General features: G+C 44.9%; 1 protein-coding gene and 1 long non-coding RNA gene across 2 annotated transcripts; one reads left to right on the top strand and one right to left on the bottom strand.

Annotated features, from left to right (window-relative positions):
- Positions 1-249: 249 nt before the first annotated feature.
- Positions 250-5,398, bottom strand: LOC144113836 (uncharacterized). The gene is made up of 2 exons (XM_077647177.1): positions 3,993-5,398; positions 250-605 (listed from the first exon to the last, which is right to left on the bottom strand). The coding sequence occupies exon 1, from the start codon at positions 5,164-5,166 to the stop codon at positions 4,162-4,164; it is 1,005 nt and encodes a 334-aa protein (XP_077503303.1). The 5' UTR covers positions 5,167-5,398; the 3' UTR covers positions 250-605; positions 3,993-4,161.
- LOC144113846 (uncharacterized) lies at positions 4,906-16,321 on the top strand. Its single transcript, XR_013310888.1, has 3 exons — positions 4,906-5,047; positions 11,287-11,401; positions 14,960-16,321. It is a non-coding gene; the product is annotated as an uncharacterized LOC144113846 (long non-coding RNA).
- Positions 16,322-20,875: the final 4,554 nt, after the last annotated feature.

The raw sequence follows: 20,875 nt of genomic DNA, 5'->3' as shown, positions 1-20,875 counted from the left end.
CTCTGCACTGTGCACAAACAATCAGTCAGCCACTGATCCGAGCTAACAGAGTAGAGTAACATAATTGCTGTGCAACAGTTAAAACTGTGTGACATTCTGAACTGCATTTTGAGCTTTTCTCTCTCTTTTTTTTTACTTTGGTGAGATGGTTTTTATTCCATCAGACTAGAATAACTCACTTCAAAATTTGCCTGGTTCTAGCTTGTTCACACATTTGCTTGTGATGCATAAAGACAGTCATAGAGCCACCACGAGCCACCATGTTTTTATGAACAGGGCCACATATAAGGTGTGCTGTTGATATGTAACAGCAGTGAATGCTTAACACTAGTGAAAAAGATTGTAAGAACCTACAATAATGCTAGTTCAAGTTTTTTTTTAAATTAAAAAAAGCGTAGCAGGAGTGTTTCAGTGAAGAACTCGCCTGCAGTTTGCATGGTGTTTTGTCAATGCTGACTTGATGCATGACTTGAGGTGCATGTCAGTGTGACGTTATTGATCACTGGAGGGCGCCACCGCATCGGTCAACAGCTTTTTGGGGGGACCCAGAGCTCTGAGGGCACCAGTGTAGAGAAGGAAGAACCAAGATCAAAGGGACGATGGAACTACAGGAGAAGAAATAGAAACAAGCGCCAGGGCCAAGTTAATTCAGATATAGGTGACATTAACATGCAAGGTGGCAGAAAAAGACAAATGGGAGGAAATAGAACAGTTAAGGCAGGAGGAATTAATGGTATATGGTTTAGTGGAAACACATCTTAGAGACATGGAGCAACCACCCTGTAACCCAGACTACGCATGGGAATATTGCAATAGAACAGAGGGCAGCAGAAAGGGAGGTGGAATTGGGGCATTCATTCATAAAAGTATGAATTTTCAAAGGGTTAGACTGGGATGCAAGGAACATTTATGGCTAAAAGGAAAAGTGGCAGGGGAGCAAACACTCCTTGCCTTTGTATACCCGTGGACAGGAGCTAATGCTAAAGAGGAAAACAGGAAAATGTTAGAATGTATTGCAAGCGACATTGATGAGCTAGGAGGACAGGGCGAGGTAATTATATTAGGCGACATGAATGCACACATAGAAGACCTGGATGGGTACACGGATTCGACAGGAAGCATGCTGCAGGACATGGCTGACAGGCATGATTTAGTTGTATGCAACAGCACCGAGAAGTGTGAAGGGCTCATAACATGGGAGGCGGGGAGTCTGCACTCGACGATAGATTATGCACTAATGTCACAGAGGATGTATAACAGATTAGGGGTAATGAACATAGATGAAGATGGTTCCATAAGTCTAGGTAGTGACCACAAGCGTATCAAGTTGAGTTTCAGAAGAGAAACCAATATAGAACTGAAGAGAGATGAATAATCAAAGGTGAATTTTTACTCAGAAAAGCAATTGGAAGCAGCAAACAAACAAATTGAGAAACTAATTTTTGAGGATAGTGAAACAGAATGGACTTATACCAAATTAACTCGATTACTGGAGCTAGAGCTAGCTAAGGTGCGAGTAGAGCTAAAAGGGAAAAGACGCAAACCCAAGAGTTGATGGGATGAGGAGGTCAAGAGGGCGATAGAGTGGAACATAAGATATTCCAAGAACTATAAGTTGAGGTAGACAAAAAATGGGATACCTTCATAAAGTGTAGAACGGAAGCATCTTATTTGATTAATGAGAAAATTAGAAGAGTGCCCAATGGATGTCAAAAGTAAATAAAAAGGATAGAAAAGCAGCTCAAAAATTCTAGAAACATCTAAATGCAATGAGTAATAAGACTAGGCTAGAACAAAGGTTTATTGTTACTGATTAGGGTATTCGACTAGAAGGGGATGAAGCGATAAAACACATAGGAACAAGGATGACAGAAAAATTTAAAGAAAGAATGTTGCACATAATTTATCGAAGGAGGATAGACCTGTTACTGCAATAGCTTCACTTGAGCAAAGAGAGTGGGAAAGGGCAGAGAAGAAGGTTCCTAGTGGCACATCAAAAGGACCAGATGGTATTCCGATTATGTTAATTAAGAAGCTAGGACCAAAATCCAAGCAAACATTAATACAGGCAGTGAATAAAATGACAGTGGATGGGAAAGTCCCCGATGAATGGCGATTAAGTAGAATGAACATGACATATAAGGGAAAGGGGGACAAAGCTGACGTAACTACCGTCCTATAACAGTGTCATCTGTGGTTTACAGGGTGGTGATGCAGATTATAAAGAACAGATTGCAGGCTTGGGTGGAGAACGAGGGGGTGCTAGGTGAGCTACAAAATGGGTTCCGGAAACAGAGGAGGTTGGAGGACAACCTGTCTTCATTGACGCAGTGTATAGAGATTGCTGAAAAGGAACACAGGTCCCTATGGCTAGCATTTCAGGATATTAAGGGAGCTTACGACAACGTTATACAAGAGTATCTGTGGGACATACTGGGCACATTAAATGTGGAAGATGGAGTAATTAATCTTTTAAAAGATATATATAGAGGTAACAGAGTGCTCATAAAATGGGAAAAAAATGTATCGGAGCCTGTACATTTACATCGGGGGCTTAGGCAAGGATGTTCTCTGTTGTTCATGTTGTACCTGCAAGGGTTGGAGACCAAGCTAGAGAGGAGCGAACTAGGCTTCAACCTTTCTTTTTTCAAGCAAGGGGAATGGATAAAACAGTCATTACTGGGACTAATATACGCCGATGATGTAGTGCTAATGGCTGACAAGGAAGATTTACAGAAGTTGATATTATATGTGGTAAAGAGGGAAATAGATTAAGTTTCAAATTTAGTAAGGAAACATCTGCAGTCATGATATTTAATGATGAGGTTGGCAAGCATGGAATACAGGAGTTCACGCTAGAAGCAGTGGATGAGTACAAGTATCTTGGGGTGTGGATAAATAACGGTGCTGAGTATCTGACAGAGCATGAAAAATATGTAATGAATAAAGCTAGTAGGAATGCAGCTGTGATGAAAAATAGGGCACTGTGGAATTACAATAGGTATGAAGTGGTAAGAGGGATCTGGAAAGGGGTGATGGTTCCTAGCCTGACTTTCGGTAATGCGGTCCTGTGCATGAGACCAGATGTTCAAGCAAGGTTAGAAATTAAACAACGTGGCGTAGGGAGGCTAGCTTTGGGAGCACATGGCAATACACCAAATCAGGGGGTACAAGGTGATATGGGATGGGCGTCTTTCGGGAGCAGAGACTAGCAGTAAGATAGCATTTGAGGAACGATTGAGAAAGATGGAGGAAAAGCAGTGGGCTAGGAAAGTTTTCAGATACCTGTATATAAGGAATGTTGACACGAAATGGAGAAAGCGAACTAGAAAGTTGACAAGCACATATCTGGACAACAGTCGGGGGGCAAATCAGCAATTATCGGTTAGGAAAAAGGTTAAAGAAACAGAGAGAGCTCTGTGGAAAACAGGGATGCTGATGAAATCGGCACTGGGAACATACAGGATTTTTGAGCAGCCAATTGCCAAAGAAAATATCTATGATAACTGTAGGGGAAGTTCTTTGTTGTTTGAGGCCAGGACGAGTTTTGCGGACTAAGACATATAGAGTCAGGTACCACGAGATCGACACGTGCATTGCGTGTGGAGAGGAGGACGAAACGGCTGAACACTTGATACTTTTCTGTAAAGGGCTTCACCCTGCAGTGGAAAGCAGCGGGGCTGATTTATCCAAGGCATTGGGGTTTAAGGACAGCGAAGGGAAAGTAGATTTTAAGCGGGTAGAAGTAACCAAGTGAAGGTTATCTGATTGGTGGCTAAAATCAAGACAAGAGTTAAATTTCATAAGTCATGACTAGGTGGCTTGAGCCACCACCCGATTTAAAGGGTTCAGCCGTATCCATCCATCCATCCATAAAAAGGCACGCATGACTGGGCTAGTCAGTGCGTGGTATGCCCCAGTGCAGAGTAGCAGGCCAGATATTTTTCAGGCCAACCTCTCTACCTTTCAAGTCAATAAATCAATAAACTCACTCTCTTTACTTTCGCCGCATATTTTGACCAGCTCAAGTCACACGCAAAAAAGCAATGTCCTCTTCTTTCTCTTCCTCCTGCTCTTCTCTCCCAGCCTCTCCAGACACACGCGAAAAAGCGATGTCCTCTTCTTTCTCCTCCTCCTGCTCTTCTCTTCTTCTTCTTCTCCTCAAGTAATATGGCACTGCTCTTCTCTCCGAGCCTCTCGAGAGACACGCGAAAAAGCAATGTCCTCTTCTTTCTCCTCCTCCTGCTCTTCTCTCCCAGCCTCTCCAGACACACGCGAAGAAGCGATGTCCTCTTCTTTCTCCTCCTCCTGCTCTTCTCTCCCAGCCTCTCGAGACACACGCAAAAAAGCAATGTCCTCTTCTTTCTCCTCCTCCTGCTCTTCTCTCCCAGCCTCTCCAGACACACGCGAAGAAGCGATGTCCTCTTCTTTCTCCTCCTCCTGCTCTTCTCTCCCAGCCTCTCGAGACACAAGCAAAAAAGCAATGTCCTCTTCTTTCTCCTCCTCCTGCTCTTCTCTCCCAGCTTCTCGAGACACACGCGAAAAAGCAATGTCCTCTTCTTTCTCCTCCTCCTGCTCTTCTCTCTGAGCCTTTAGAGCCACGTCCTGGAGGTAGCTTCGCACTTTGCTGAGCACACTCTTCCCGTTCTGCTGCAGCAGATGGCGCTTTTCGGCCAGAGACCTGTGCAGCTCCGCCAAAGTGCGGGACACGATGAGGCGTTCGCGCCTCTCCGTCTCCGGCGACCACTCCCGATTAGTCGCGTGAGCTCCCGGCGCTCGAAGGCACCTGCGACGCTTTTCGCACGGCGCGTGGCTCGCGTCGGATGACGAAGGCAGCAGAGAGGGCGAACAGCAAGTGGCCCGCTTGCGGAAGCGCAGCCTGCTGCTCCGCCTAGGGTTCGGTGGCGGCGACAGTGATGGAGACCAACGTGTCAACCTGGCGCGTTCCGCGACTCGGATGCGTTCCAGGCGTATCGGGTGAGGCTCCGCGTTCCTGCTGGCCCGAAGAAACTCCCGCTGGTTCAGGAAGCAACGCTCGGCGGGTCTCGTAAGTCTTTCGGCAGTCACGCGTAGGGCAGCGCTTGTCTGCTGCTTGCGGGTTTCCAGCAGTTCCGCAGGCACATCCCGCGGGTGGCGTCGTGAACGGCGTTTTCCAGTCGGCGCCATGCCTCGTCGGCTGTCTTCTCGTCCGCCTCCAATCACGCACGGAGCAAAGTACCGCACCGCGTCGGTCAATAACGTCACAATAACCTCGTCGGCTGTCTTCTCGTGCGCCTCTAATCCCGCACGGAGCAAAGCACCGCACCGCGTCGGTCAATTAACGATTAACGTCACAGTCAGGGTAGAGTTTCGTGAGACAAATGCGTCTCAAATTGCCCAGTGTTGCCTGGTCATAATGTTGCCAGACGATCATACTGGCTATCCCTTTGTATCGGGAGATCAACGGCACTAAAAACCGGATCGAGCCAAGAAGGTTCAAAAAATAAAAATTAAAGAATAAAAACACCTAACACACGTCCGTGGCACGTTTTGGACCCCTGAGCCTTCAAGGAGCGTGACCGTGTTGTGTGCGCCACCAATGTTTCAAGCGACGCTTGGTTCGCTCAACAAGCTTCCATTGCGGACTGGAGTTTTGCGGACCGTCATAAAAGACGTATGGACATCCTGCATGTTTGTAAACAAACGAGGTGGCGCTGCAGTCGCTAGCGAGCTCGTGGTAGGCAAAAGGTCGGGGAGTGGCGTCGCGGATAGGTGTTGAGCGCGGGATTTCAAGGCTTGTAGGCGCGTTTCCAGTTTCTGCGAATCATAGCAATGGTCGATGCTTCCAACTTAGTAATTTGTCGAAGTACACGAGCTCGCGTTGTCCACGTGCGGCCTATAAAGATAAATTGTTTGCCACTGTGTATTGTATATATAGTTAGTAGTAAACATGTAGAAAGCGTTCCTGCCGTTTATTTATGCGCTAGGCATTGAATAAAACAAGTTTTGACACTCTGCACTAGCCGGAATGATTTTACTTCGGGACAGTAGTGAGGGGAAGTGCTGGCGTTGTTTCGTCGGAGCAGACATGCGCTCATCGTCTGCTGACATACGTACGTGTCGCGCTGCGCGAAAAGTGGGGACAGCGTCGTGTCCCCGATGTCCTGTCTCGCTTAGCGCTGTTTTTAGCCGCATGACCACGCACCAGCCAGGCCGACTTGCCCTCTTGTTAAGTTGGTCGATTTGATGAAAATTTTTGATTTCTAGAATTATTTTCTTTCCTAGCCCTGAAGTTTAGTTTCGTGACGAAAAATTATAGCAAAATATTGAGTACAAATTTATAAATTACGCTTTTTAGAAGTGTGGTCGTCAAAAATTGTGAGGTAATTTCTTTGATTTCAGTGCCGCATTTCTTTGACCAAAGCGAAAGCGAAGATGCCATAAACGAGGGAATAAACTTTAAGGTTCGTTTTCTGACCTCTCACATTTTCCGCGACTGGATCACTCACCTTCGTAATTCGCATGAAAATCAAATGATTCCATTTGTCGCAAACTATTCCTGAGACGTTGAGGAGCGTAATAAATCTCTCGATTTTTTTCCGTACACGTGCAGTAGTATTGTGTTAGTTATTTTTTGTAAGAAACGTTTTCATGTAACTATGCATGCTTAAGTACTGATCATATAGAAAAAGAACTAATCGCGTCATCATACAGAACAGGGCTTTATGCACATGCTGGCATAAAAAAACTGCGCACTATCTACTCAATTATTTGAGACCTACCTTGGGGGGACTTGACGACGGTGTTAATTATAATTACCCAGAACTGCACCAGGTATAGCTATAAATAAAAGGAATGACTGAAACTAGCGTAGGAATTTCATATTTGCACCAAGTTTAGTTACATATTGCATGCATGAATAACGAAAACACTTTTCATGCCGCGTCCCCTAGCTCTCAATCTCGCCACGTGTCTGTTAGTAGCACGCCTGCGGCTGCTTCTTTCCAAACAAGCTTCGCGATCATGTATTACCTCATGAAACATGACACATGCATGATGCAATGAAAAAGCATATGGCGTTTAGCACACTTAAGGTACGCTATTCTAAGCACACCAACGCGACCGCGCAAGATTGACACAACTTACCAGACTTCTTTCTACTCGAATGAAATAATTACGTCGTCATATCAAGAAATAGTTTCAAGTAAATATTAAATGTCACAAAACGCGCCATTTAAACATGGTGTGCTATTAACAAAGAAACGCATTCCTTGGGGGCGAGTGAACCTGTCGGCGCCCCGTGCACTCCGGCTCAAGGTGATAAGTACGTGTGCAGCTACATATGTCTTTTTTTTCCTTGAGCAATTATCAGCCTACTATCCTGAAGTTCAGGTGAATGAACGCAGTAACTTGCATGCTATTAAGTGCATTGAGTGGCAGTGCCTATCGACTCCCAGACTTCGCGCTTTACTACCGTGGCCCAATGCCTGTTAGCCAGTTTCCGAATGCGGCATTTATGCGTGAGGAACCTATCGAGGCTAATCTAATATTTTTTATGCTACTACGCGGATCCAGCAGTGACGCAGCTGGTCAATATATGCTGCTTCCGCAGTGCACAGGCTTGAAGCAGCCGCCGGTAACTGCGGCGGCTGTGGTAGGCACGGGCAAGCGGAACCTGTTTTGCCTACCATGCGAAAGTCGCTGCTAACATCAGCGCCACCGCATCTTCGTGACGTCGCGGGGTGAAGGAGGTCCGTAGAGCCAGGTACCACGAGGTAGACACGTTGTGCATTAACGGCTGAACACTTGATACTTTTCTGTTAAGGGCTTCACCCTACAGTGGAAAGCAGCGGGGCTGATTTACTCAAGGCATTGGGGTTTAAGGATAGTGAAGGGAAAGTAGATTTTAAGCGGGTAGAAGTAACCAAGCGAAGGTTATACGATTGGCGGCTAAAAGCAAGGCAGGAGTAAAATTTCACAAGACGCGGCTAGGTGGCTTGAGCCACCGCCCGATTTAAAGGGTTCAGCCGTATTCATCTATCCATGCGGTGGCTCTTCGGGTCGGCGAAAACCGAGTGTCATTGCTAGTGCCCCAAAGGTTGGATCCGCTGATCGCGTCAGGTGGCATGGGGCTTACTGGAATTGTCTTGTGCATCCGAAACCGACGGGTGTAGGCCAGCACATTCCAGCACGATGTGCTCGATGGTTTCCTCAGCGTCTCCGCAAAGTTCACACATCGTGCTCATACCCTCCATGTACTTTGCTCGAAGCCATCGGGTGCGAAGCACACCGCTCCTAGCTTCGCACAACAGTCCACTGTCCCTAGTGTTGTCACATAGGGGCTCCTTTTCGACCTTCGATGCTGGCTTCCCGCAGGCCGTCTGCTGCCAACGACGCTGCTCCTCGCATCGCGCTTGCTCTCGGATCTTCTGCCGTCCGTTGGGTTGAAAACTCGGAAGTAAATGGGGAGGGTACCACTCCGTATTTATCCGCTAGACTCTTGGTGCGACGGGCCCACTTGGTGTTGACACACCTCAGGTGGACATACTTGAACACTTCCCGCGCCCAGCGGCCGTCCTGCATTTCGCTAAGACGGCGCTCGTAGCTCAGTTTGGCTACGGCTTCCCGTGCCTCAAAGGAGGACCACCCCAGATCACCCTGTACCGCCTCGTTCGGCACACTGCCTTGAGCTCCCATGGCCATTCGTCCCACCTCTCTCTGTCGCGTCTCCAAACCTTGGCGAGTCAGGAAGGATAAACAGATGACTGCGTTGAAGAAGGACGCCACAACCACTACCCAAGCAAGGCTAAACAAAACATTGAAAGAAGTATTCCAAAAACACTCCACCTTCCGAAACCTCTACCTTCTGTTATTGAGCACCAACGGATCGGCTCCAGCATTCTACGGCCTGCCCAAAGTCCACAAACCGGGGATCCCTTTGCACCCGATTGTCGACTTCCGGTGTTCCCCTCTTCGCACGTTGTCAGCATACCTTCACAAACTAATATCCCCAATCGCAGTAAAAACAGCGGCCCATATCCGTCATTCCAGTCATTTCATCGAACTGGTGTCCCAAGCCACCCTTGAGGCCGACGAATGCCTTGTCTCCTTCGACGTGGTGTCCCTTTTCACAAACATCCCCGTGAAGCTTGCGGTGGTCGCCACCCGTGACGCCCTACAACGCGACGACACATTCAGCGCACGAACCCCGCTGAGTGTAAATGATGTGTGCCGCCTCCTGGAGTTGTGCCTATCAAACACATACTTCTCGTCAAACGGGGAATTTTACCGACAAGTGAAAGGAACACCAATCGGAGCATCCATCTCTGTCGTCATGGCCAATTTAACCATGAAACACATTGAACAACAAGCCCTCAACTCATTCCACCCAAAACCAAAGATTTTCCTCAGGTATGTCGACGACTGCTTCGCCGTCATCAAAAGATCTGAGACTCAAAATTTCCTTCGTCATTTAAACTCCGTAGAAGCTGACATTCAGTTCATGCTAGAGGCGGAACAAGAAAACTCCCTGCCGTTTTTGGACGTCCTCGTGTCCCGAAACCACAATACCCTTCAATTCTCCATATACCGCAAACCAACCTACTCAGGCTGGTATCTTCACTTCTCTTCGAACCACCCGACAATCCATAAAGCATCAGTGGTGAAGACACTGTTCAGAAGAGTTGAGACACACTGCAGCACAGAACTGGACAGAAAAAAAGAACAACGCACGATATTCAAAGAACTCATCATGAACGGCTACCCAAAAGACTTTATTCAAAAACCATTCGACGCTAAAAACACAACATTCGTCAAGAAATAAACGCACAAAGACCAATGCCGCCACCAAAATACGTCACTTTACCTTATGTCGGAGGTGTCAGCGAAACCATCGCCCGAATCCTGAAAAGTCGGGTCTCCAGGTTGCGCACAAGCCCACAAACACTGTTGTGCTTTGCCTACCTGTTCCCAAAGACCGGCCGCCGAGCGAAAGAGCCCAAGGCTATGTCTACCAAATTCCATGCACCGACTGCGATGCAAGCTACATCGGCGAAACCAAAAATTTCAAAGAAAGGATTCGACAACATAAAAACGACGTCCGCAAATTCGCAAGAGAGCGCAATCCAGTAGCCGAACATTCCGAGGACTCCGACCATAGAATCAACTTCGAAGAAACCTGCATCCTCGGAACCGAACGAAATTACCACAAAAGGCTCCTTCTGGAATCCTGGCATATCCAAACCACCCCGAACAATATCAACCACTCAAAAGGAAACCTGCCCCCAGTATATGCCCAGGGACTTCGCTCTTCAACTCAACGAAAAAAAGAAAGTCGCCATTCAGCAGCTCCCTGCAGTGCGCCAACATGACTAACAGCCCAAACCCCCTCCCCCTCCCCCGTGCCTTTTGCGACACAGCTGTCGTTCTATTCACCTCCCCCCCCTCCATACTTAAAAGACGCTAGCTACTGCCCTCAGTCACCCCTGATGAAGGAGCCGGGTGGGCTTCGAAACGTTGGGTTAAAGTTAAAATTTTTGGTTGGAGATTGCAGTTTATTATAAATGCTTTACACTAGCAGAGGTTTCAGAATACGCTATCAACATCTCCCATGTGCTCCATTATGTTGACTAGTTTTGCTACCGTCTAAATCTCTTTCAGTGAGTTGCTTCTGCTCAAATATATGGGGAAGTTGAACACCTGTGTTCTGACGTATTTCACAGTGCTTGCAGAAGCAGTGCAGTTGGGTTGGCTCACAACAGGATATGAAGAAAAATGCATTCTAATTCTAATGTTGTTTTAAGAACCATTGTTACATTACAGAAAATATGTCATTTATCAAAAGGTGCAAAAGGTAAGGGCGTGCCATACAGAAAGCACTAAAGACCATCTAGACAACCCAGTCTGGAAAAGATACAGCTGATGATTCAAGATTGAGTGCAAGCGTAGGCAGCAGAGTGGAGATCCTTTTATCACACAAGAGTTTGCTGCAATGCCTGCTCAATGGCTAAGAACAGGTTGCACCTAGTTTCATAGGTTCTTACAGAACTGAGAAAAGTGTTGACGGAGTAGTGGCTGCTATGGAGAAATTCGAGGCAATGCTCTTCGGCCAGCTGATTTTGTGTTCATCTGTGAATGTGTAAGTGCATGCATAAACTGAATGCATTTTATGCATGCACTGGCTTATGTGGAAAGCATATTGACTTACAAAATGCAAAAATGTTAAGTTAGCTGAAAGGCAAGGTGTGTTTTTGTAAAGGTGTAAGGTTATGAAACATTGCTTGTAATGGCTGTTTGTTTTCTTCTCAGATGGTAAACATCAGAGTGAAGTGGCCAAATGATATTTACTATGGATCCCATTCCAAAATCAGAGGTTTCTTGGCCTCGTCCACAGTTAATAGAGATTCCATCACCTGTTATGTCGGTGAGCATGAAGTTTAGTTCATGGGGGTTTAACGTCCCAAAGCAACTCAGGCTATGAGGGACGCCGTAATGAAGGGCTCCGGAAATTTCGACCACCTGGGGTTCTTTAACGTGCACTGACATCGCACAGTACGCGGGCCCCTAGAATTTCGCCTCCATTGAAATTCGACCGCCGCGGCCGGGATCGAACCCGCGTCTTTCGGGCCAGCAGCCGAGCGCCATAGCCACTCAGCCACCGCGATGGCTTTATGGTGAGCATGAAGTGCAGTATCCGATATCTCCCATTGTGCTATTGAGCTATTTCAGCTTGGTTGTTTAAGATGTCAAGCATGTTGGCTAAGTAATGCTTTTTAATTCATGCTTGCACAGATGCAATCTTTGTGAAATTGTTAGTGTATGTGTAAACTTGATTTGTATATCTTGTGTATGCTGCATGGCACTTTTATCAATCCTGCTTTTTGCTAGTCGCTGAGGTATGTTTCCTTCAGATCAGTAGACTCAATTCTGTTGTATCATCTGGTGGAGTGTTTATACATACAATCTAGGTTTGACTGCTTGTCAAACCTAGATTGGAAGTGAATGCCATAACTTTGACTTGTTTGCTTTTTGTTACTTTTACTGTTTGTATGATTGTCAGAGGTTTTTTTTTGATCATTTCATTCACAGAGACCAGAAAGCTACGCATATTTTTTGTCCTTTTCCTGCAGCAGCCTCCTGTGTGAGGCTAGCAGTTAGTTGAAAATAAAATAAATGAACATCAGAAGTTTTGTGATGGAAAGCTGGACACAATTGCATTCTTGCGGGATAGTTACTGTGATATTGTAGTGGGACCTCATTAGTACAAGAATAATGTCCTTTTGCAGTCGTACAGACACTGTTAAGCGAGCTGTAGTGTGCATCATTTCCTAAAAGAATGTGTTATTCATTCTGAATTGTGGGCATTAAGGTGGAGCACCAAAATCCTCTGGAAACCACTTCGGTTCCCTTGACCAGGCCCTTGCATCACTTCGTATTGATGTTTCAGGGGAAGCTATACGCAGTAGTACAGTGCCATGAGGAGAACTTCACTAGATTTGCACCTTTTGATTTCACTTTCTCTTACTTGGTTGTGTTCTTTTCGGGCTGCGGCATAAATGTTTCGAACAGTAAGCCAACTCTTTGCATCAATGACATTGTGAAAGTTGCACCATCTAAACTTGGAACATTGCAAGTGGCTTCCCCTCTGACACCTGAAAAAGTCATTGCTAGAACATTGAATGAAATGAAGCTTCTGGTGGCTACATTCGAAGTGGTTGCAGTAGCATGGTACTGCAAGAGTATTACAAATACTGGCTTCATGGGTGAGTTTTTTGTTGGTACTGGCTATAAGTAACGTATTTAGACACCTTGAAGGAATCAATTTAATGCACAGTCACAGTTGTTCAATGGCTTTGGCGTTCGGCTGCTGAGCCCAAGGTAGCAGGATTGAATCCTGGCCGCAGCAGCTGCATTTTTATGGAGGGAAGATGCAGAAGCATTTCACATTAAATAAATTAATCTGCAGCCCACCACTACAGTGCCCCTCATAGCCCACATGCAGTTTTGGGAACGTTAAAACACCACGCACCAATTACTTTGAAGCAGAGGTACCTGGTAACATGTAGTAATAAAATAAACTTCAGTATGCCTCTATTTATTTGGAGCCATTCCTTGCTCAAACTTCATTATGGAGAAAGCTTGCAGTGATGCTATTTTAGTATCATTCTGTGTGCTCAGTGTGTCATTACATCTTGCTCCTGTTTCTTGATTGCTTGGTTTAGGGTTTGTGGGTTTAACGTCCCAAAGCAACTCTGGCTAGGAGAGATGCCGTGGTGAAGGGCTCCGGAAAATCGACCACTTGGGGTTCTTTAATGTTTGCTGACATCGCACAGTACACGGGCCTCTAGAATTTCGCCGCGATCGAAATGTACCCGCTTCTTGAGTTGTGTTTCTTGAATTAGTATTGGTTTGGCAGTTGTAGTTTTCCCATATTTTAAGTATGCATGGCCTGGATTTCTTTCTCTCTTCCTCCTTTTCACTCCCTTCACCCCTTTTATCTTGGTACAGTTAAGGTGACCACTGAGTCAGGCACTCGCTATAAATAGCTTTTATTTTTTTCCAATTATTTCTTTTATTTCTTCCTAATTAAATATAATCTAGTCTATGTGGCAAGTGACCCATCAAATGAGTTCATATGCAGCATTCAGTGCACGTTACACTTTTCTAAACACTGTAGCTAAATAAGCTTTCTTCTAAATAAGCTTAGCTTTCACAGTGCATGTTGGTATGGTCGTTTTTGATGCTTGGATACCAATCTTTCTATACTTGGAATGCGGTGTCCGAAAATTACTCTGCCTGCTAGCTTGTTAGTCTTTTGAAACGCTAAACTGGGAAGGGTAGGAGTGTTTGCAGTGCAGTCTCATTAATTTATTTATGGTCTAAATGTAGCACCAAACCTATTATTCTGGCCACACTAAGAGGTGACTGCAGCTGTTCGTTTGTAAGTACATTACTAACGAGTTTTGCTAACTGCTAGAAGCAACAGCTTTTGCACTCACCTCTTTTCTGGTGCTATGGGTGGATGAGATTTCAGCATGCGATTCAGATGACAGCTCAAATGAAAATTTACAACAGGTAGCACGCACTGTTTGATGTACTGAGGAGCAATCTGACGAGAAGTGCTTTGATGGGGTTAGTGTGGCCACTGTGGTGATGATGCCTGAAAATGGCCTGGGAGTGGCTGCCAGTGTCTCCCCTTCACCATGCAAGTGCAGTGTGTCATACATTAGGTGACAGTTAGGGCTTCACATCAGTAGCACTAAATACACTTAATATACTAAAAATTAGCAGGCAGGAGCATGTCTGGCATTGCCACTGTCCAGTGCACAGTAGACTGTAGCAAGGTGCCTCAAAAAAACTTGAGGGACACTTCAGGTCCTCCGTAAGGGTATGACACAATAGCGTTAATGGGTCTTTTCACTGGCCTGGGGTCCTCTTTGCATATCACTTCGCAGGCACAAATACTGTTATTTCTTTCACCATCACGTAACGCTTACCCTTCCCTTAGGAGTACAATGCGGTAGCATTAGAGATCCTTTATGCGTAAGCACTCCTCCTCTGTCGCCTAGGTTCTGCTTATATGTTCATATATGCTGCGTTGGCCATTATCTACATTCATAGATTGTGGGGAGACCTCCTACCACTCCTGGTGCAGTAGTGCAACAGTTAAGCGATGCACCGCTGCCCCGGCAAGTGGCTGTTTCAAACACAGCCACCGGTGAGGCTTGCGAGATCTAGGTTGCTCTTCCCAAGCAACCTCTTGTGACAAATCATTAATTTAACTGCCACCTACTATGGTGGGCAGTTGGCTCATAATCCAGTGGGCAGGTAGTGATGACGTCACAAGGTCGCGTTACCTAGGTGGCTGGTGGGCCACCCGCTTTTTCGTTCACAACGCTGCCACTGGATTTTCTGCAGAATGAGAGCCTTAACGCTATTGCTTTAACATAACACGTGGCATATTTGCTTTTCTTTATTCCAGAGGCCAGGCGGTCACCCTGCAGGATTATGAATGCAAGGCATTGATCAGGGGCTTGGATGAGTATGGCTACCTGTTGGCAGAATGCTCAGGCAAATACAAAATTCAGCCCAATGGAAACAGCTTTGACCTGATGAATAATCTTATTGTTACAAAAGAATAGTTGCAGTGCGTCTGACTGCATTTGTTCATATGCACAGCACATTTATTTTTATACCACTAAAGATACATTAACGCACCAATTTATGCATTTCTTTTTCAGATACTGATAAGGCTTGAGGTTCTATTCTCTAAATTATATGCAGAGAGAGAACATGTTGCTAATAGGGTGTGTTCATAACTTAGTCGTGACAGTCTTTCAGAGGTAACATATTGTTGCCGTGTGGTTGCTTTTGCACCATTAAAATCAATATAACTAACTAATATTGTTGCCATGTAAAGTCCTGTTAATGCAGTTAAAATTGCTTGGTGATGAAAGCTGAGATTCCATTTTCTAAACTAAATGCGTAAATGACATATTGGTTTGAGGGACGTGTTGTCATGTTAGTCTTTCAAACGTTATTTATCTGTTGCCACATAAAGTAATGTAAATGGCTTGTAGTCTGTACTACATGTATCGGCACAGTAGAAACTTGGCTCAAAAGCCCGTGTGCAAGTAACTGGGATAAAGTAATACGGCGATTTCATCCCACTATTGCTTTACTTCACCAGCCTTTTCCACTCTTGGAACTTCCTGTAAACGAGCGTGCAGTAATCCTTTTTGGTGTGTCACCACTTCAATATTTCAAACTAAGGAGCTTCTCCTGTGGCAGTGGCATTAATGTGTTGTGAAGTGTCTGGTTACTTGGCAGCAGGAAGTGTCTTTTCACAAGCATTCCTTTGGCATTTTTTTCTACATCTAGCTGAAAATTTTATTGCAAAACAATAATTTATTAGTATACAGTGCTGCTCAGCCTGTGTAACTGGCCTTTTACTAATTGTTAAGGTTTTTATGTTAAGCCAGTTTCCTCGCATGCACAAGGTAGTACTGAAAATCTTCATAATAAATATATGTACAACTTCTAAGTGCTGTGATGTGAAAGATGTTATGATTTCTTTAATGACATGACGTCATCTCATGGCCTGAAAATTCAGCATTTCATTCTAATCTAAACAATGACTGCTGCAGTTGTGATTAATTCTGGGTCAATGTAAGGAAGCAAACTTAACAATTAAAAATGGCCTGAAGAAAGTGCAGAGTTGCAGTTTTATCTTTATTGTGGCTTTAACCTTTGAAGCCCTTTTTTTTGTGGCATGTCATTGCAGTTTTTGTCCATTCATCCATTGTGATATTTGTTCTGAATAAACAATATTTAAAAAAATGTTTTTCATAGTGCAGTACTCTGTGACTTTTGAAACCACCCTAAGGCACATTAACCCCTTTGCAGCAAGGCATCTGTGTTTGTGCGCACGGCTTTTCAAACTTTTTTGTAAGAGTCTACAGCTGTCTTCATGAAGTCAGTGATGCTGGCAACATTTAAAATCCCCACTGGACAGAATGGTAGGGCAGTTTTGTGCCTAGAAAAAAGAATCTCTTTTCAAAAACAAGAAATAAAGATGGATGGACGTCTCAAAATTCTACTGTACGCCTGGGAAGCACTGTCTGGTACTGTAACTTTTTTCTTCTCTCACGCAGCGGAGTGTTTTACTAAAGGACACTTTAGCTGATTTTTCATTGCGGAAGCTGCTTCTGATACTGAAGGAAATAATTAATTGTGCATAAATGGTTTTTTGAAGAATCGGGCTGAAATTTCGTTAGTGTGAAAGTGCGCGCCATGCGTTATTTTCGAGTTGTTATTTTTGAGAAATAGAGGGTAAAAATATACACACAAATTTTCGAATCTTTCTCAGTAGTAGAATGTAGTGCGTGTCTGAGAGCGTTAAGAACAATTTTTGACATTGTCCATTTGATTTCACAAAGTGGAAAGTTTCTACATTACATTCATGGCATTTCATGCCTATTTTTAGATGTCTTTCGTCAATTCAAAAGTGCCATTCATGCTTGCCAATTTGTGACATTATTGTAGAAGCCAATACAGCAAGTCCAAAGCATATTTTTTTTTGCAATAAATGCTGCTTCTTTGGCTTGACTTGGTTTTCTTGGCTTAGTTAGCGACATGGACCTATGGGTTAACATATACAAGGCAACATGGGGAAAACTGCATGTAATTCATCACATGTGTCACACAAGGAACGATAGTGCTATCAGCCTTTTTTTCTTAATTTCTTTGTTTCATAAGCACAGGTTCTGGAGCATGGCTCATTAATCTGATGGGGTCTTGTATGCTCTGCAACAGCCATAACAAATTCACTTCATTATCTCTCTAAGGGCAAGTATGGCAGCTGAGCAGAAGTATCGGCGGCATACTGACAAATAACTTGGTTCATAAAAAAATGTGGTGCGGTTTAGCTCTGGTTAAACCTGGTTGAATTGCGAAAGCTTGCTTAGCTTTCGCCTTAGAATTTAACTGTTCCGAAGCAGTAGAGCAACTAGATTCAGATATAGACTCTTCGTCGGTAACTTCCATGGCGAGACTGATCAACCAACGCGTAGTGCACCACTATATATCCCAGTGAAGCCGGCAAGGAGTGAGTGCAAGGCGAGGAGGTCGTCATATCAAAGGAGAGACTGCCTGTTGGGCGCGGTGCCGGCTCGGGGGCCATGGCACTCGCGACTCCCTTTTAGCTGCGGCGGGGAGCAAGCTGATGTCACGCGTCGTCATAGCAACGGAGAGAGCTGACGTCACACCACCTGCCAAGCGCAGCGCCGGCTCTGGCATACGCGGCGGGCGGGGGGACCTAGCGTAGTATTGCTTTCGCAATAAAAGTGCTGCTTTGATTGTGTCTACCGTGCTGATTCCTATAGCTCCAAAGGGATATCAAAAATTTGCAAAGGAAGCTTTGTTAGCTGGCTGTTGTGAATGTGGTTCCAATATGCTTGGTGCTTGTGAGTAGCAGTAACATCAACAAAATATCATATCCTTTTGGACGAAGGTAAGAGAGAAATGAATCGGGGGGTTTATCAGGGGAATTACTTGCATGTGCATAGTCTGAAAGCTGCAGAACCACAAGCAAATGCTTATACACACTTTTATCATCTACAGAGTTGGGTCTGCTTCAAAGCAAGGGCAATGATCTCAAATTGCCCCAGTCTTGCAACAGCTGCACCCATCTTACCTTAGCTAATTTCTTAATCCCGTCACTCCTTCAAACTCTCTGCTGCCCTTTTGCCTTGCCTTCTTTTGGCATCCACTTTAGCAGACCATAGGTTTCTAGCTACATGCAATATATGTCCAGTCTGTATTGTCCTCTTTCAGCAAGAATGTTTCTCCTTCAATCTATGCCATTTTCTTTCGCTAATGTTAAGCTTGTCGTTTGCCTTTCCACAGTTCACCGTACTGTTCTATTTCAAGCCTTTCTGTTAGCTTCCAAGTTCTTGCCCCATAAGCACTGGCAACATGCATCAGTTACTTTCCTTTGGAATGGTGTCGGCCAGTTGCAGTTCATAGTTTGGGAGTGGCTGCTTAATGCACTTCAGCACTCTCTTCTGTGTATTTTTTTTCTATGGTGTGGATCTGTTGTGGCTTTTCGACTTCAGCAGATGTATACTCCCAAGCTGCTCCCACTACGTCGGTACTTACTGTAAAATTGTTTCTTTGCAGAACATTCACTGCAGCTGCTTCTTAAACTTGAGCTGCTTATCAGGGGTACTGTCTCAGAGGATGGGATGTTACTGAAGTACTCCTTGCGAAACTTTTATGTTCTTGTTTTAATGCATTGAATGGATCTTGAACATGCAGTGAACAACTGCGCAAAGGCTACGTCTCCCTGACTGACACTTTTCTACTGGTATTCTCTTACTTCTCTTGAGGAAGACTAAAGGTCTCTGGGCTTTCCTGATAGATAGGTATATAATGTGTACAAATCTAGGAAGAGAGAATGCTGTACATTAATTTAGATTTCATTACAGAGAACACTAAGCAGTTGAAAAAAGATGGCACAGTGCTCTGTTTCACATTTGTTTCATTCATGCTTATTTATTCACAAAAATAATATTGCAACAAGCTTTCAGACAGTTCAACAGACCAATTTACTTAATTTCAAGGTCTTCCAGCTTGTCTTTGAGGTCCTCAAGATCTTCCAAGTCATCATCTTCAAAGAGTTCCTCATCAATTTGAACAGAAGCAGACACAAATGCTCCTGAAAGGCAAGGCAGTTTTTCTCATAGGTGCCAATGAAGTAATCCTGAAATGTGGGTGGAGTGCAACAACAGAAAGGGAAGAAATTGCATAGCTATATAGTAGGAAACGACTTAAAAAAAAGAGCAGTTGCATGGTAACAGTGGACCGCGGCCCACAGTGTGCTGTATGTGTGCTGACAAAACAACAGTAAATAAAGTCAGTTTTTTAATGTTAGACAAGCCAAAGGCAGCGAAATTCATGCGCTTACAATTTTCTTATGGTGTGGATCTGTTCGGTCGGTCGGACTTCGGTTGGTCTGGTGGTTAGGTTCTTGTTTACATAACAAGAACCTTTAACAGCAGACTACTTTTTCGTCAACGAAGAATGCAGTTCAGCTACCCCGAATGTGGGTGGAGCTTCACTGCGGACTTCGGCTGTATCCGACTATAGCAGCTAAGAATCAACAGTGACAGCAGTACAAGAGACCAATGGTCGGTTAATGGTGCTGCCCACAGAGTATAGCACACTGAGTCATGACTGTGGGGAGTGAAAAAAAATGCACTCTGTCTCGTGGTCGAGAGTAGACATAAGCATGAAATGCTTTGCAGTACCGGTGCAGTACATATTCTAGCGGCTGAAATTAGTTGCAAGGTCTTGTCACGGCCAAACAACAATCGTCCGCAGCGTAGCTCGGGTCGCAGAGTGCAACGTCCAGGACCCCTATATCTTCCGCCACCCTTGCTGTTTACAACAGGTTCCACACCACGCCAAAGGATGGAGCGATGGCTCCGCACGAGATCAGTTGCCCGCAGGTGTGCAGATTATGCAACACGCGTGGCGCTCGAGTCACGAGGACTGCAGACTTTAAAAATACTAAGAACGCCACTCAAAACAACATGTGCTTTCTGGTGTATGCAACAGCATAACCAGCAGCTATTATGTGCCTGCACCTTATGTAAAATTTCATGGTTTAAGCAATAATGACTTAGAAGCTATGCTTAATTGTACTGCACCACAGATGCAGCAAGCAGACTGACTAAACCTAACCCCAGAGGAACACGATGTTATCCAGGCTTGTTAAACAATTTTGTGGGCTCGGCATGCTTGCTTATGCTCCAATAAATGGGCAGCCTCAATTTTAAAGCTTTTTCAAGTCGACGAAGCTTGTAAGAGTGCACTTCACACTGCAGCGAGATATGTCATAGCTTCTCGTGTGCAGGGCAGCTATTGCCTACCGAGACACCTCCCACACAATATCCATAAGCGTCGCTACTTGCATCTGCGATAATGATGGTGAAAGCCGACACAGTTGGACGATATCTCGGATGACTGCCGCTAGGCTGGGTCACTGTTTGCAGCCAGGTTGTCTAGGTTGCTGGCAAGGAAGACTTGCAGCTGCCAGTCATGTTGGCAAGCCTGGGTACCCAAGATTTTTTCAATTGTTGATGTATCTATGACAAATTAAGAAATTTTTTTGGTGGGTTTCCTACGAGGCCAGTGAGAACCTGTTCCTTGACCCTGTTAATCAAGTTCACTTTCTTTTCCTCAGTCATGTTGTGGTAGGCTCGCCAGAAGAGATGCTTCATTTCTTTCATTAACATCATGGCCCTCTCAATCGGATGCTTGGCTTTCTCCTTAAGAATGACACTGCTAAACATGCCCAGGAGTTTTTTCTTGAAGTTCTCCCAAGTTGCCAGAG

The sequence above is a fragment of the Amblyomma americanum genome, chromosome 1 (assembly GCF_052857255.1).
Source record: "Amblyomma americanum isolate KBUSLIRL-KWMA chromosome 1, ASM5285725v1, whole genome shotgun sequence".
NCBI lineage: Eukaryota > Metazoa > Arthropoda > Arachnida > Ixodida > Ixodidae > Amblyomma > Amblyomma americanum.
Note: the sequence above shows the minus strand (reverse complement) of the source record. Positions and strands in the feature narration are given on the sequence as shown.

Bases quoted from the DNA above. Each gene is read 5' to 3' on its own strand.
- LOC144113836 (XM_077647177.1), bottom strand. From the start codon at position 5,166: ATGGCGCCGACTGGAAAACGCCGTTCACGACGCCACCCGCGGGATGTG.